At 41.2% G+C, this 17,165-nt stretch overlaps 1 protein-coding gene across 1 annotated transcript in view; it reads left to right on the top strand.

The window, feature by feature from the left end:
- Positions 1–17,165, top strand: part of TRABD2B (TraB domain containing 2B) — a 257,477-nt gene that overhangs the window by 131,582 nt on the left and 108,730 nt on the right. Inside the window, exon 3 of the mRNA XM_042820189.1 lies at positions 6,835–6,981. Within this exon, the coding sequence (XP_042676123.1) occupies positions 6,835–6,981 (147 nt within the window). The remainder of the gene's footprint in view (positions 1–6,834; positions 6,982–17,165) is intronic.

Raw genomic sequence — 17,165 nt, 5'->3', positions numbered from 1 at the left:
AACTGAGTACCTTTAGAAATAGCTCAGTTCAATATATTTAGAAGAAATGGTTTCAGATCTTATCCTTCATGCCTGTGCTACAACTGCTTCTGACATATTTAAGACCTTGTTTTGGGATGTTTTGGCCTAATTTAAGGAGTGGTATTTGTAATACATGTAATGTGAATTATATGGTATTTCAGAAGTTCTATCTAGACAGGAATTAACTTAGGTTAGAGTTTTATTCCACTGTCTTTATTTGTTGTCTTTATGGCCTCGTACACCTGAAGACTTGTATCTAAGAGTCCTGCTGAAGCAAAAAATACGTGTAATAGTTTGGTGTGGTCAGCATATAGAATAAAATAGAGCTGCCAGGTGAGTCCTCCCTGGGCAATGGTGATGGTTTGTTGAAGTCGTGCTGAAGGAATGGGGGTCTTATGCACATTGCAGTACTTTCTGTCTAGGTATCGTTGTGGTGGTTTTGTTTGTGTGTTTTTATGCTTTGATTCAGTGAAACACAAAGCAAATACCAAATATAGATTTCGACTTTGGCACTTGTTAAGTTTTTAATGGGTGGTTCATATGAAGAGAAAAGTCAGGGGGTCAAAGTGAGCGCTAAGCTCCCAGAAGTCAACTTAAATACTTCATCAAGACCTCTGGGTGCATGGGGTTGGAGCCCTTATCTCCTTGTGGTATTCCCAGCTCCAAATAAAACCATCTTACTCTTAAACGAACAGGCTGTCCCAAGAAGCTGTGGGTGCCCCATCCCTGGAGGAACTCAAGGCCAGGCTGGATGGAGCCTTAGGGCAAGCCTGATCTGGTGTGGGGCACCCAGCCCATGGCACGGGTTGGGACTGGATGGGCTTTAAGGTCCCTTCCAACCCAACCATTCTATGACTGTGTGATTAGTGTCAGGTCTGTGAGTTATTAATACAAATGCTCTGCACCAGGTCAAGCCTGCATGTCACCGGTAGGATTTGTCGTGGTTAGGGGTTTCTACAAACACCTTGGTCAGATTCAAACTGTTTTATTAAACTGGTTAATTGGTAATTTGAAAGGGAGAGAAAAAGCAAAGTCCTTAGGTCTCCCTGGTCAGTGCCAAGCCGCAGACGCTTAACTACTCCTGCCTTTCAGAAGCAATAACTGCAGGCTTGGGGAACATATGGAACCAACTAGCTGAAAGGCTTTTATGAGGAGCTTTAACAGGGGGCACGGTTTTCTGAGCAGAAATTCCAGTGGATGAGTTAATAGTTTCACTTTCCTTAGCTGTCCCTTTATAGGAACAACAACAGCAAAGTAAGGTGCGTTCCTCCAGTGGCCCCGGCAGCACAATGTGCCGATGCATCCAGGATTTCTCTTGGACACTGAGGGAGTCCTTTATAGTTCCTCCGGGACCTGTTTTTTCAGAGCTATTTCCTGATGCTGACCTCATTAGGTGAGTTTCACAGCTCACTAATTCCTAGCAACAGTGCAAAAGATTCAAGGAAAGGGGAAACCCGTCTTCTGGAAACCAGTGGAACTGAACAGATTTGGGCAAACACTTTTATTGCTTTTCATTAATCTGAAAAATCAGGGACTTGGGTTTTTCAGTTTTTCTTTCTTTTTTTTTTTCTTCTCTCTTTGTTTTTCCCTCCAGGCCATTATTTTGACCTGAAGGAGTATATTTGATTTTCTATTTGAGTACAGAGAATGGTTACAACAGAACAAGAATCCCTGAAGAACGGTACACCTCAGTACTTATGATGTGGTTTGTTTTGAGCTGAGCAGGAGAGTGGGCACTTCTTTTCTTGAGTCGCAATGAGAGCGCTGATGGGATATACTCACCCAAATGCTTCCATTAATGCTTATTTAGTATTTGCATTGTGTTGGCACTTGTCCAGAAGAGAAAGCAAAAGAAAACAACAGTTCCCTGCCCAAGAGATGACATCACGCTATGAAACTTCAGGACTTGTTTTTGCAGAATTGTTATTAATCATGGTTCTATGCAGGGGTCATCCTGTAACTCCAGCTACTGGAGTCATATGAATGCTATGCTTATGGTTCAGCCTTAGTAAGTCTAGGACTGGAGAGTGATTTCTCCATCAGGGCAATCAAATTTTTATGTATGGCAAAGTTTGATGTGAGAGTTTTCACAGTTTCCTTTGCTTCTCCAATCTCAATAGCAAACCCACCAGACGAACGTTGATCTCTTTCTTTTCAGTCTAACACAAATTTTGTTCCTTCCATTGTAAGTCCTGATTTTTCTGTTTTATTAGCAAAATAGTTCCTATGAAGTTTGGGACCACTCAAGTGTTTGACCTGGTAAAAACACTTCCTTACAGTACTTTACAATGGTTTCTTAGATGCCCACATGAAGCTGTTTTTCCATTGTGGCACTGTTTGGAACTACAGTCAGAAAACTGAAGATGTGGTCCTTGGAACCTTTCCACTTGGTTAGAAATCCATAGTATTGCCTTCTAAATGAGGTGATAGGCACAGAGTTGAGCTGTCATCAGAACTGGGAGAACTGCAGGAGTTTAATAAACGAAATGGATTTCTGACAGAGCATGTGCACGTTTTACTTGGAAAGCTATAACAGGATAATCAACTAAAGTCAATTCACTCACATATGCAAAAGTATTAAAAACGTAGAGCTGAATGGACACAGCTGCCTCTGCTTCCACAAGCTGATGTTCAGTGATGGTCATGGGAAAGAATCCATACATTGTGATGGTTTGTGAGAGTACCTTGGAATAAGAGGAATTTTTATCTTGCTTTGCTTCCAAAACCAAATACAATGGAGAACGAGATCTGTGACAGAACTCCTCAAGTGTTCCTAAGGCCAGCTGCACATCAACTCACTTCTCCTCATTGTCTGGAGAGGTGGCAGTGCTTTCTTAGTGCTGTTTCTGTGGACTGGATCCACAAACCACATCTCATTGAAATCTAACATAAAATCAGACAGCTTCTCCTTTGCTCCAGCTAATGCCATGGCTTTGGAAAAATGAAGCTCAAAATGACAACCTGCAGTGTTATGTATGCATGTATAAACATTTTTAAGCAATGTCAGCCCCCTTTGGGACCTTGAGACCTCATACAGGTTTTGTCTGCTCATTTTATTTGAGTAGTTCAGAGGTTTTCCAATCTTTTGTCTTTTGAAGTTGAAAATAAGTGGTTTGTGCATTTCAGATGATTTAAACACGAGATAGACTTTTGCTGCCATTACTTTCTATTAGTATTTGACTCCTGACTAATCCAGATGTGTGGAGGGAAGTAAATACTGTTTGTAGCATCAAGGTAATCAGTAAAGTCCTTTGTTAGGGTATTCATTAGGCTTGTTTGGTCAGACCTGCAGCGGGTTTGCACAGGGATTGCAAAGGCTGGTCTCTGCAGATTTGGCTGCAACTGGAGTGCCCAGGATGACCATGGCCAAAGATCAAAGGGACATTAATGGTCATCTACTTCCTGGGCTGAAGCGATGCAGCAGCACAAGGGCTGGGTGATGGAGAGAGCAGTTGGCATAAATTTAAGAAATTGAGCCATTGTGTTCACTAAGAAATTGAAGTTGAGGATTCTGAAGATCTCCTCCTTCCTGGGAATACTTTGAATGAAAGTCAGCAGTAAGGCAGAGCTTTCCTCCTGTACCAGGCCTATCTCTGACCTTCCCATGGAAGAACTGGCCAGGTCCAGGCCCCTCTTCCATGTGATGACAATAGTGCAAAAGTGCTGCTAAAAGATCAGACCAGTTGTTCCTGGTGCTGTGTGGGGTTGGTGGTACCTGTTCTCTTAGGCAATAAAGCACAGCAGTAAGGTTTAAAGTTTGCCATAAGGGCTGGTATCTCCAAACATGCATGAAATCTGTGTTGGCTTGCTGCTTTGCACAGGAGGATGACACCACATGGGTAGAAAACCTGCTTCTTGGAAGGGTGAAAATCCTCTTCTGTTGTCCATGTTCAATTGGTTGCAAACTGGGGCCAGAGACAACCGTGCAAAACTGGCCTTCAGAGCACACAGCTGTCAGGATCGTAAATTGCATGAATAAAATGCACTTTCCCAGCACCAAGCTCATAACTTCCCATCACTTCCCAGAACAAATACTGTCTGCTGTATTTATTAGGTGGGACTGTGCATAGGCAGTCGCTTTCAGTGTATTTATTTGGAAGCCCTCAGTTGTGCGGTAATCTCAGGCACCTCTGGGAGATTTAGCTCAGATAGAGGTTTGGGCTGGAGGTCACAGGGTCACTGATATTAAGATAGGGAGCAGGAAAGGAAACGGCATTGTTTTTGTGGCATTATCTGAACAGTAAGGAAAAATAAATGCAGCTTTTAAGATGGCTTTAATCTGACTTTGGAGGAAATGGCCTACAAATCCAGCGAGCAGGCAGCTGCTGCAAGACCTTGCCTCTTCTTATGCGTGTTTTGAGCCGCTCAACCCAAAAGCATGATGACCGAGGCTTGGTTAAGCAACAGCTCTCTAGAAATCTTCTCAAGTGGCTGAAGTTTTGCTTGAGCATATGCAAATACTTTAGCTCCTGTCCCAGAATACAATCTCTGCAGTTGTTTTTTTGGGCAGTAGCTTGGAGGCAGAAATTGGTTTCCCTATGAGGTCAGCCGTGTGCCAGGGCTCACCTGGCAGTATTTCTAGGTCCTCTTACAGCACAGGGGCAGAGAGCAGGAACACAACCATCCTGAGACAAGCACCAATAGTAATAAATCTGGTGCCCATGCACTGGGATCCATCTCCTGCTGCAAGCTCTGATCAACTCCTCTCCCATGTGATGTCTTTGGTTTTTTAAAACAGGCGAGCAAACACTGTGGCCCTTTCTGCAGCCAAATGCTTATTTTCAAGGAGCATGCAGGCAGTTTGCTCTAACCCTCTGCGAATATGACTGAAATCAGCTAATAGGTTCCAAATTTATTAGGAGGAAGCATAGAGCATGAATGCGAAGGACTGGTTTCCTCAGGAAGCTGAAGTAACCAAAAAAAAAAAAAAAAAAAAGCATTCAGAATGCAAAGTAAGGATTTGTTTGTTGCCTCCTTAATATTTCACTGTAAAACACTCTGTCTTATCTGTCTTATGCTCAAGGTTTTTCTGCCTGTTTGTATATATATGCGTGTGTGTGAGCATTTCTGTGTATAAAATTCCAGCAACATCCACTGTTTAAAAAATCAAAACTGAGAAGGATTTGACTAAAAGCATTTTGGGAAAAGCTCTGCTCTCAGTTTTCCTGTCAAAGTTTTTCTAAGCTTTTATTTTTATTAGTCAAAATGTTTAGAATCCCCAGGAAATCCTGGGATGAACCGTTTCCTCTTTAAGCTGTAGCCCTTAGGGGAAAAAAAAGAGAACGCTCAGATCCTTCAAAGGTTAGAAATTTTTAAACTGTATTTTTTGCAGATTTTTTAAATTACAGGAAAACTAAGTTAGGAAGATGCTTAGCTTTATGCTACAGGCCTGGGAAAGATAGATCTCTTTGTAGAAAAGCCCGATGAGACCCTTAGATCTGAGTGAGGAAATCTCTTAGGCTTGGATTTTAAGAGGCAACCAGTTGTGGGGTGGAGGCCCAGCAGGTTCGTTTGAAAGACGATCTTTATGTTTTTTAAAAGTAAATTAAAAAGGAACATTTTATTTCCCTCAACCAGAACGTGTGTGTTAGTGAACATCGAACAGCTTTGTATTCAGAGGCTGTTAATGCCCTGGAGATAATTTTATTTTCTTATTAATTAAATTTATTTTTTTCTCAGATCTTATTTGCTTATATACCTGAGCTTTTACAGCAGTAAATTCAGTTGACGGTTTCCCTTCCTTCAGATCAACTCCAGTGGAAACTGTGTTTGTAAACAAATAAGAACTTCCAAGTTGCAAAAACATTGGTACATCATTAATTTTAAACTCCTTTGGGATTTAATCTTAAAGTCAGTTCATTTACTTAAAGTTAGGCATGTGAGTAAGAATATTTATCAGAGACTGCAGCCGTGGCTGGGCCAGCTGGCACTCAGCATGTGTTGCTTACCCGAGAGTTGAGATGATAACTTGGAATGGAGAGGGCACTCTTGTTACAAATGTGAGAAGCTTTCATCATCATCAAGGGCATTTTGGGGGTACAGAAATGTAAATAGTAAAGAGTGGTTCTATTTCCTCTGTGCAGGTGTGTCCAGGTGGACAACAGGTTGACCATAAGCCAGCAGTGGCCTAGAAGGGCAATGGTATCCTGGGGTGCATTAAAAAGAACGTGGCCAACAGGTCAAGGGAAGTTCTCCTCCATTACTCTGCCTTGGTGAGGCCTCATAAGAAGTACTGTGTCTACTAACAGCAATTCAATATCTCTGTTTTGCAGAAGGGTAGGTGAAGAGGAAAGACTAAAGGAGGGAGACTGACAGTGAATTGCCTCATGTTTCTGATTTTAAAGCATGCAGAATGTCCCCCTAATACATCAGCGACTTCCTAAGTTTGGAAGGTTATGATTTTTACTGAAAATCTTCTGATTTTGTTTGGGCTTTGGATTTAAGATAGCTGCCAGGAAATAGTGAAAGGAAATACAAGCTTCCTGATTTTAATTCCAGTGTCTTCCACGCAGCCAAGTTGTCTGCATAGACAACCTGAAAGCTCTCAGACTGTCTCCTCTGCAGGAGCAGTGTTGTGAAGTTAGACCTTATGAGGAATAACGAGGGTCATATAATAAGGACTTCTACTAGAGAAAGTTAGAATTCCCTTCCAGTTGGAAATATCTGATAATCAGCCCTTATTGCTGTGGGCCAGGATGGGTCAATAAACTTCATATGTGTGTGAGTTTTTTGAGTCATTTGGCCTTTTACACTTTGCTTCTTTGATACCTAATATTTTTAACTCCTCTTCTGTTCTTGTTTGCATTTCTACAGGTGCTGTTTGCACTAAACCAAACTCTGCTCCAGCATGAAAGTCTCCGAGCAGGCAGTTTGCAGGCCCCGTACACCACTGAAGATCTCATCAAACATTATAATTGTGGAGACCTGAATGCTGTTATATTCAATCATGACACTTCCCAGGTAAGCAGGAATGTTGTGTATGAGCCAGCGAGCTGAGAACAAATAATTTGCTTTAAAATAGATGGTATTTTCTCTTACAAAGACAGGAAGTGTTCTCTTACCAAAGTTCCTGATCTAAAATTTCTACACTGGATATAGTGACCTGTATTCATTAAAATGCTTGGTATCTGTTTCTACCAGGTAATCACACACATAGTTTCCCCATAGTTTCTGCATAGTTTCTGCATCCTACAGGTCTCACATGACAAAAAAGGGTGTAATTTAGCAGATGAATAGAGGCAAAGAGAGGTTAAGAGCTCAGCATAAAGCCTGTCAGATGCCTATAGCACAGCAGAAAGTAAAACTCCAATCTCACAGTCATCACTTTCTACCCCATCTCCTCTTTTTCCTCTTCCTTTTGATGTCTCATGTTTTCTTCTCCACGTGTGTCTCATCTGCATAGTGAAAGTTTGGGGTTTCCTAGGTATGGCTTTGGCTCTGGGTAAGTGACTGACTGGAAAACTTTCCTAGGAATGTGCCTTAAAAAAAGTTAATTATGGACATTTGTGGGACTGTTGAATGTGGTCTCCTCATTAAGGGGGAAAAAAAATCTTTGTAATATTTGAGCTTATGTTTGAAGAGGAAGTGAACCTTGTGTAAATACTCTGTAAAGTAAATAACTTCTCAAACATGTCATAATTCAATAATTTTGTATGTGTCTCAGACAGCCCTTCCGTCTCTGTTTATCTTAGTTATCCAATGCTATTAAAGACTCAATGGAGCAGAAATCTGCTTTCCAGACTAGTTTGATAGCTCATGGCAAACTTGGAGATTCTCATTTGATATATAGGTTCCTCTTTCTTCTTCCCCATTAATTCTTTGGAAACTTGGTCTATGGATACCGTCTCTTACCTCATCTTTTTATTTGATAAATGTTCACAGATTCCTGTCTCAGATGCAGTGACTTTTTTGAAGGGGACCTTTATATACTTTGCCAGCCTCAGTATTTTGTATGTTTTGCCAATGAAAGTCCATTAAATCATGATAGTGGCTTACCATTAAGACAGAGAAATCAAGAATAACTATGTGACCTCAAGAGAGAACTGAGATCAGGTGAGCAGAGATTTTCGGGGCTTGTTACCTTGCTGTTGTTATCCTGAGTTGCACAGGGCTCTGTGGGTCAGTGATTTCTCAGATAAGGAACTGAGAAAGCAAGGATGGCCCCAGTCTGCAAGTTAGCCACTCTCCACAACGTGGGTGTTTTGTACAGGTCTTTTATGCTGCTTCAAGAAGTTCTAGGTAGAAATATTAGATATTTCCATTGCAGCATTTTCCAAGCAATCTGTCACAGAACTAACCTCAACATCAGCTTGGACAGTTGGAAGTTCTTAAATCATAGAAAAAATGGTTATATCTCCTCCTCTTTTTCCCTATCTGGTTATATGATTCTGTATTTCTCAAATTGTAGGAAGAGTGGTTAATGGTAATGAATGAGATCAAATCTCTTCACTCTTGTAGTCCTATAGAGTGAAACACTGTTTTAGCATAACTAAGCAGGACATAAAAGGTGTTGCTAACAGAGCATTACTAAAACAGATGTTTGTGTAGCAGCAGAGCTGCCAGGGCTGTTCTGCCTGGGCAGTTTTGCACTGAAAAGCAAAGGGAGAAACCAACTTTGTTAAGAATATGTCTCTAAAGATGCGGTGTGTGAGTTGAAAAACATAGAGAGCTCAAAACTTTAGAGGATCCTAGAGAAGATAACTTGCAAGTAAGCACACAAGATAAACACAAAGTGACCTTACAGAAGTAATTATCCTGAGGTGTGGTGATGTATTTGTCATGGATACAAATAAACAAATGCTAGTTGTAAAATCAGGAAGACAGTCCTGACATCTGAATGTTCTGTCATCTTTTAATGGCTATCAAACTGTAATTTTGCCAACTTTCTTCTGTGCCTGTGTCTCTGAGACAAGTTATTGCTGTTCACACTGATTGCATTGACTCAGACATCTGTGATTTGTTGACACAGTGTCCTATAACAGACCTGTGTTTCAGACTTGAGATGCTGTAAAAGCTTTTTTATTCCTGCAAATTCTTGAATCAGTGTAGGTTTAAAAACAGTGTTAAAGAAGAAAGAAGCCAGCAACCAATGAGAGTTCAAGCAATAGCATTAGTCATGGGCTCAGAGTGCACACAGTTGATAGAGATTATAACACTTAGAGGCCATGGAAAATTAAAATCCCTATATGTATACTAGTCCCTCCAGAACTCTAAATGTTGTGGAGTATATTCCTCTTATGGGCTGTTGCTCTTAATTCAAGTAAAGAGCTTTTTTGTTTGCTAGTGTTTTTATAAACCAGCTTTATATCATTTATTTTTAATTGCAAGCAGTACAAAATAGAAAATTAAAGCCCAGGATAGACTCTCTATTCAGTTAACATTTGCCAGTGGTACTTCCAGAGTTTATTCTGTGTGTCTTTTGTAAGGATGTTGTCCCTGCCATAGGGAGTCTATTTGGTTATCAAATTTGATTCGCTTGACTTAAATATTAAACATGAAGCATCGCCCATGGGATCTTTCTCGTGAACAACTAAATCTAAGCAGAGACATTTATCTGACTGTGAGTGTATTACAGTCCTCATCAGGTGATGAGAAATGGTAATCCTACAAGTGCAGGAAAATTTTGAGTATCACAGAGCTGCAGAATAAAGGGCACCCTGTCTGTTAGTTGCCTCATTTGGGAGCCATTGATTTAAGTAACTGGAATGTGCCAGAAAAGCAGCTGGAAAATTCCAGCATCACACCAGGGACACTTGAAGGGACAAAAGTATATGTGGAGAAACTTCCTTAATTCCTGTATCATGAATCTTGGGAGATGGAGTATCTTCAGTAGCTGGCTGCAAGAAGCTGAGATGGCTTTGCATCAGAACTCATCTTGGAGCAGGAAGAAGGAACAGAAATAGAAACACTAATGCTGTTGGCTTTCTGTGTTATGGATGACTTTCTTGAGCCTCTTCAACAGCATTGAGAGAGCTTTTGGAAAAACTGTGGTTTCCCAGCATTGATCTCGACAACTTCTGTGGTATTTGGGAGGAGAGAGCAGTCTGTGTCTGTACAGGGTGCAGAAGGGACGGTGCCAGGAGGAAAAGTGTGAGAAAAGGGCATTTCATAGACCAAATCAGGCGCTTAGGCAGCAGCGCAGAGGACGGCTCCTGTCCCAGAGCAATCAACACCAAGGACATTCAATGCACCATGCCTTCCTGGTTTCAGTGTTGAGGTTCTTTTTATTTTTTATTCTTTTTAAATTTTAATTAAGAACAGTAAAAGCAAGAAACACCTCTGCTTTCCTTTGGTTATATAACATTCCTCATTCCTTTCTCTTTCTTTTTTTTTTTTTCTTTCTTTTACATTTTGCTTCCAAGCACCATTTTTCTGAACATATAAATCCTTATTCAAACTTAATAAAAATTTAAGAGGCTGTGTTTATTCAGTTAGACTATGACCTAAAGTGGTATACAAAGCATCTCTCCTGCTTGGACAGCCTTCTGCAAATGCACGATTCTCTTGTGACTTGTTCAATCAAGAGTCTTAGGCTGGAGTTTCTGGGCAGAAAGTCAACAAGATGCTGAAAAGAAAATGGTCTTTAAGTAAAAGATAGGATAGGTTTATGTTGTTTTTTTTTCTTCAAACTTTTTCCACCACAGAACAATTTCTCTTTTATTTTGTTCCCTAAATCTGATGTTGAGGTTTTTATTTAAATATGTTGAACTGATATATGTAGGCTTTGGGAATACCTTGTACCCTTACTTCCTGTGATGGGTTTTCAGATGTTCAGATTTTGAAGGACAATTCTGTGCAGCAAATTCATCTTTACCAGCATGGAATTTGCTGTTTCTGTGTTTCTTTGTATTCCTTTGTGCCCTTTCTATAGTGATGTATGACGTTTTTCATTTGTTTTTCTTTTTTCCTTTAACCCTACCCAAAAACTATACCTGTGATCTCCAGCTCTTGTTTTTCAGCCATAATTTTGACCCAAGGATTCATGGTTAAATAGCTTTTGGGATAGCAGATTTTGCCTTTTGAAATACGCAGAGTGATCCTGATGAGACATCATTAGAGATCCGTACACTAACAGCATGCCAGTGGTCAGCTTCTCTACACTAATGAAGAAAAGGTTCAGCTCATCACTTCACAATACATTTGCTGTTTATAAACGAGTTGTGTTTTATACCCCTTTAAAAATGTTATCATTCTGCATTTAAACCTGTCCTTTAAGATTTAAGAGTTCTGATAATTCTAATTATATCATTAATTTGCCCTATTCTCATTTTGGATAAAATATGACTGGATTTCTGGCTCGCTTCTCAAATCAATGAGAACTATCTGTGGAATGCCCCAGCTTCAATAAATGCAGAAACACACAGCTGAAACCATTAGGTAGAGCGTTGAATGATAAGCAAACCTAATTTGTTCAAGGAATGGAGTTTTATCTACAGCAAAGGAAGATAAATCCTTAAACTGAAGGTACAGCTATTGTAACACAACACTTTGGAAGCACCTTATCATTTTCAGCTGTAACAAAGTGCAGACAAACTGGCACAGCCTCTCGTCCTTATAGGGAAAGTGATTACAGGCTTTCCAGCAAAGCAAACGCAAGGTTGTCCCGGGCACAGAGTGAGCTGCTCTCGAGGGTTTCTGGGTCCCAGCAAGCCATCAGTAGCACTTCCATGCCTCTATGTTATTCTTAAAATGCATGGCAGGCCCAGTGTACTCCTGGTGTCTGATGACACGTTCAGAGTTGCTTGTGGCCCAGCATGAGTCTCTCACCTCCTGGGTGCTTCTGGAGAGATGCTGCTTTCCCAGAGTTCAGAAGAGCTCCTGATCAGCTGTGGCAGGGTCACACATTCTTCCCACTGCACCTGAGTCACAGCTTTGTGAGCTTTTGGAAGTTTAAAAAAAAAATAAAACAAAACAACCCACAAGGGCAGCCAAAATTCTTGGAGTCTAATTTTCATATTATGTCGGAACAGGATTCCAGATTGGAGCAATATTATAGTTTGGCTTACGTGTTTTACAAAATTGGTTACAGGCTCAGATTGAGAAAGTCTACTTGTTGATGACAGTGCTGGGGAAATCTCTGCAGAAATGATGATTATTTATTTATTTATTTATTGTGAGTAATCTGGAACACTTCCAGATAATTTTCCTGCTACAGGTTTTGAAAATAGGTTCTTGCTTGTAAATTTTCATTATGTGCCTGCTTTTAGCGTTGTCTTGACTTGGAAGTTCCTTCCTTCTGCTTTCTGCTTCTTTCAGTTTCTATGGAGGCGATGGGAGAGGGGGAAGAAAGTAGGAGAAAGATTGGAGCAAGACATTTAGAAGCAAAGGTTTTTCTTTTGAAGGCTTAGATAAGAAACATACAGAAAATTACTGATTTATATGAAAAAATATTTGAGGGTTGTTGAGTAACTGTGTTTATTAGTAAGGGAATAAACTATAAAAGAGAATGAAACAGTGGTTGGGAAAAACATTTGGAGTTCAGGGTAGTACCATGCTGCTTTCTCTGCACTGCTTTATGTTTGCTATAATGCATTTACTATCCCTTCTTTTCAAAGTGCTGGCTTATGAAGTGTTTCTTGGAAAGACTTGTTCAGGAGAAATGAGAAAGACTTGTTGGTTTTTTGAGCAATATCTTGTGAGTTGAATATAGAAAATGCTTCTTCTCTCTTTGTGTTTTATCTAGAGGATGTGTTTGTTTCCTCATTAAGACAAAGAGTGAAAACAAAGGGGACAGCAATTTTGATTGTCCTTGTTGACTTGACAGCACTGGTATTCATTGGTGTCCTGAAAGTTGATGGCTTGAGGTACTCCTTGACACAGCATTTCTTGCTCTGATACTATTAATGCAGGACTGAATAGGGAACACAGTAGATCGTGTTCTCTTGAGTAATCTGTTTTTGTTCTCTGATGGTGACTGTAAACCTAAATGCAGGTGGCAAACCTCATGTAAACTTTCAGGCTTTCATTGTCACCAGGCTGAACCAGAAGCTCATTGAAGAGCCCTGATAGTTGTGAGGACACCCAGAGCTGTTTGTACCCAGCTGTTCTCCCACTTTGCAGCAGAAAACTAAATGAAAAATACCTTTGGAAAAAGAATTTCAGTGCTTTGAAAAACCAACCAATCCCCCAAACAAACCCTTTGTCCCTTTTTTTTTTTTTTACTTTATTGCCCTGCTTTGTCTTTTGATCAGTATCTTTGCTTGGGTGTCATGGCAATATAATAGGTGATGGTTTTAGTGTCAGAACAGACAAAAAAAAAATTCTTTGTTAAAGGAAACAAAGCATTTGGAAGGGAAATAGAAAATCTTGAACTTTTCCATATGTTTGAAAGCTCACGAAAGCTGGCCTCAAAAAGAAATCCCAATGTTAAATTGAGCTTTTAAATGAGGCAGGAGTTATCAATGTGTAGTTAAGATTTAGGGTCCCCGCTGAAACCAAAACCTGTATTTGCGTAAACTGCAGGCTTGTCATCCTCATTCAATTAATGAACAGGTCCCTGTAATCTGGTCCTAAATATACACTGCATAGCTGGGTGAAGCTTGCAGAAAGGGGGCCAGGATCACTGTTCTGACTGTGTTTTGCTAAGGCTTCTTTAATCAAAACATTCATTCAGATAGAGAGGCCAGCTGCATATTTTGGCATCGCTACCAAGGGGAGCAGGGACACGGTTGGGGTGGGGAAGGAAGCCTTGGGGGAGGGGCTGGTGGTATGCTATTAGTTCTATTTACTTATTTATTCTTCAAGTGCTTGGAAAGCAACTATTTAGCTGGTTTGGGAAAACAAATAGAAAACATACAGGGAGGCCGTGACTTCTCAGGGATTTTTTTTAACAAGAATAGAAGTATCACCCCCCAAGCTGTTTGTGAGGTGCATAAGCCATCCCTGTGGCTATTCTCCTTCCTCCCCTCCCCCCCCCCCCATTTTCCCCCTTCTTTTTAATTTTCTCATTTTTTCCCTTTCTCTCTTTCTCTCTCTCTTTCTCTCTTTCTTTCTCTCTTTCTCTCTTTCTCTCTTTTTTTCATTTATTTCCTTTTTTTTCACCTTTATTTCATTTTTTCTATTTTCTCTTCTTTCTCTCTTTTTTTTTTCCTGTTCTCCTTTTTTTTTTCTTTCTATTTCCTTTGAAATGTGCTCTCCTTCCACCCAAATGCCCCAAAGCAGCACTTGGGGCCAGGCAGGGCACATGACTGCCCTTAGGCCAGATGCCACCTGGAAGAACAGCAAGTGCAGCAGTATTTGGGGCTGATGGCTGCAGGGATGTGGATGTCCAGGGCTTTAGGAGTTGCAGCTGACCCTACAAGCTTACAGTCATGCCAGCAATGACTCCTGAAGTATTTCTTTCACCGATAGATTTCATTTTTTTAAATATCATATGCTATCTTTAAAGAGTTCAGTAACTTTCAGGCTATTTTTTTCCTCTCAGTTTTTTTTCTATTTGTAATTTTCCTCTGTTTATAGATTTAGATGCTCCAGTGGCTTGTGGAGCTGAGCTGGCTAATTTGAAACTCCAAGAACTTTGTTTTTACACTCAAATTGTCTTTCCATCCTAAGAGGTACCCGATGTAGCTTGTAATCAGGTAGGCCAACTACAGAATGCTTGCCAGCATGAGCTGCAATGCAAGTGCAGCAGCCAGGCAACTGGTGCAGTGCAGAATAGGGCTGCAAGAGTAGGGCTCTGGAGGACTGAGCAGAAATGCTGATTAAAAGTGCACAAATTTGTCCAAGTAGTAATGAATCTGAGCCAGAACATAATTAGGGTTTGTGGAGCCCCTCTCCGTTCAGCTGCAGGACCACACTTTCTGCTGAGGGAGAGGTTGCAGCCCCTTCTCCTCACAGTTTCTCAGTTCTGTTTCCTTCTTTAGGAGGTCTGGGACACTGAAGGCTCTCTCCAAGCCAAGGGGTGCGATGGAAAATCCATTCCTGTAGTGGAAATGCTGAGCTAGACCAAACCTCAGAATAGTTCTGACTGGTTCCTGGAGCACGGGCAGCAGGAGGGTGGGGAGATGTGGGTGGGAGAAGTGTGACTGCTCTTTGACCTGTTCTCAGTACTTCCAAGCCTCTCTCTGGCTGCAGAGAATTGTCACTTGAGAACTGCTTGGCGTTCTGCACAATGGATGAGAATAAAATGGGACGTGCACAGATTGGGAATGTAGGGGCTAGTTTGGTGTTGGAGTATGCTTCTGGAAAAAAAAAACCACCACATTTTAGCAGTGCAAAATCCACAAAATGACATACCTATGCTAGCTCCATCCTCCAAAATGTGCTGGAAGTACATATAATGTGTTCTTAGCACTCATCATGAGTAGATGTTTGCACTGGGAAAGGACACATAGGACTTATGAAAATCTAAGTCTAATCATGCTCCTAATGCATGACTTCAAATTTTGATGCTTAATAAAAAGAAAGTGTCACTAGAAGTAGCAGGAATTGAAGGATGGGCTAATAGCAACTTGCACGATTTTGCAGAGCTCCCTCCTGGCTTCCATCCTACAGACTAAGCTCAAAGTGCATCTTCTGGGCAATTGCCATCTTTGAGCTAAATCACGTTGACCAAACTCCCACTCCTTTCCTTGGCCCTGAAGGTCTCCATTGGGATGGAAACTTGGAGGTGCTGCAGGAAACCAGCCCAGCCAGCAGCAGTGCTTGTTACTCCATGTTCTCCTCATGGCAATGCTTATCCTTGCAGCCCATTCACTCAGCAGTATTTGAATTCTTTGCATCAGAGGCTGCAGTAAGTGGATATTGCTCTCCCAGATGCCAGAAGGATTCATAAATCAAAGAGGAACAGGTGTCTTCCGAGTCCACAGTAGTGTATTTTTCAGCATTGCAATAAAAACCACAATGCCCTGTCAAGGCTGGTTAACAGGCAGGTATCCTCCCTTCATAAACGGGTGATAACTGGAGCTCAGATGTCAGCCTCTGACCCAACAAGTGCTGGTGTGAATTTAGGGCTGTTCCATTTGTCAGAGGAGACAGTGGGTTTTGGGATGCTGCTTTGACTCTCTGGAAGCCCACATAAGCGGTGCTGTCAGCTCTTGAGATTCTTATCTTGTGCACTGCTCTTTAGACCATATAAAAGTTCCTGGCCTGCGTGGTACAGGGGAAATCCTCCAAAGCGTGGCCCCTTCCTTGTCTTCTGGCCTTTGCCCACAAAAAGCTCATAAACTGGGCAGCTAATGAGATAATGTATAATAAATATCACATAAAAAATATTGTGTTTGATGTAATGAGTGCAGATAAGGATTACTAGCATGGAAGTTGTGTCCTGCCAGGGAAGGATGGATGAGTTTTGTGTGGAACCTAAGAAGCTGATGGACAACTCTCTGCCTTCCCAGTATCTCCTTCTATGACTTCAAGGATGTTTCCTCATATTTCCTCTATTTGTATGGGAAGAGAGAGGGACACAAAGCATGATTATTAAGTGATTTTCCTGCAAGGACTAGATATGGTACTCCATGTGTAGCTTTCCAGAGCTTTAATGTTGCACCTAACGTGAGGCTGGAAAGCCCTAAGCTGTTTGCTCCCTGGATACAGGGAGTGAGGGGTTTCAGGAGCAGGTAATTGACCAAGGCAGAGGAAGATAGTGTCAGGAACAGTTTAGGAGAGTAAATGTTTGCTGATGATGTGGCTCAGAGAAATCAAGTTTACACATTGGGCTTTGGTGTCTGGGGTACTACTGGTGCCTAACTGCAAAAGTGGGAAATCACAGTCCTGTGCTGTGTGATGGGCTGCATGACTTATGCTGATATGGGGATGGGTCATCTCAGTGTGCTTGAAACCATTCTGCTCCTACATGGGGCTGCTGAAATCTCTGTTCTCCATGGCGAGAGTTGGCTGCCCGTCTCCCTGCCTGAGCTTCCTCCTGTCCATCCCCCTCAGAATTGAGTATGAAAACCTTTGCCCACACAGGCATTGTTAGCCATTTATTTTGATATCAGTGATGTTCTGATGACACAATGCCATTGCTTAAACACATTCCAGGAATAGGCTGGGATCACAGGAAAAGAATGAGGCTAAAAAAACGTTATTGGAGAATGGGAGATGGTCAGAAATGTAACATATAGTGGTAGGAACAGTGGCACTGTGATTTCGTACTGAATTTAGAGCAGTTCCACTGTAGCCAGTAGGGTCATAGCAGGGGAAAA

This window comes from Centrocercus urophasianus, unplaced genomic scaffold (genome assembly GCF_019232065.1).
Source record: "Centrocercus urophasianus isolate 14NV4802_14NV808 unplaced genomic scaffold, USGS_Curo_1.0 seq_18, whole genome shotgun sequence".
NCBI lineage: Eukaryota > Metazoa > Chordata > Aves > Galliformes > Phasianidae > Centrocercus > Centrocercus urophasianus.
This window is presented reverse-complemented; position numbering and strand designations above follow the sequence as displayed.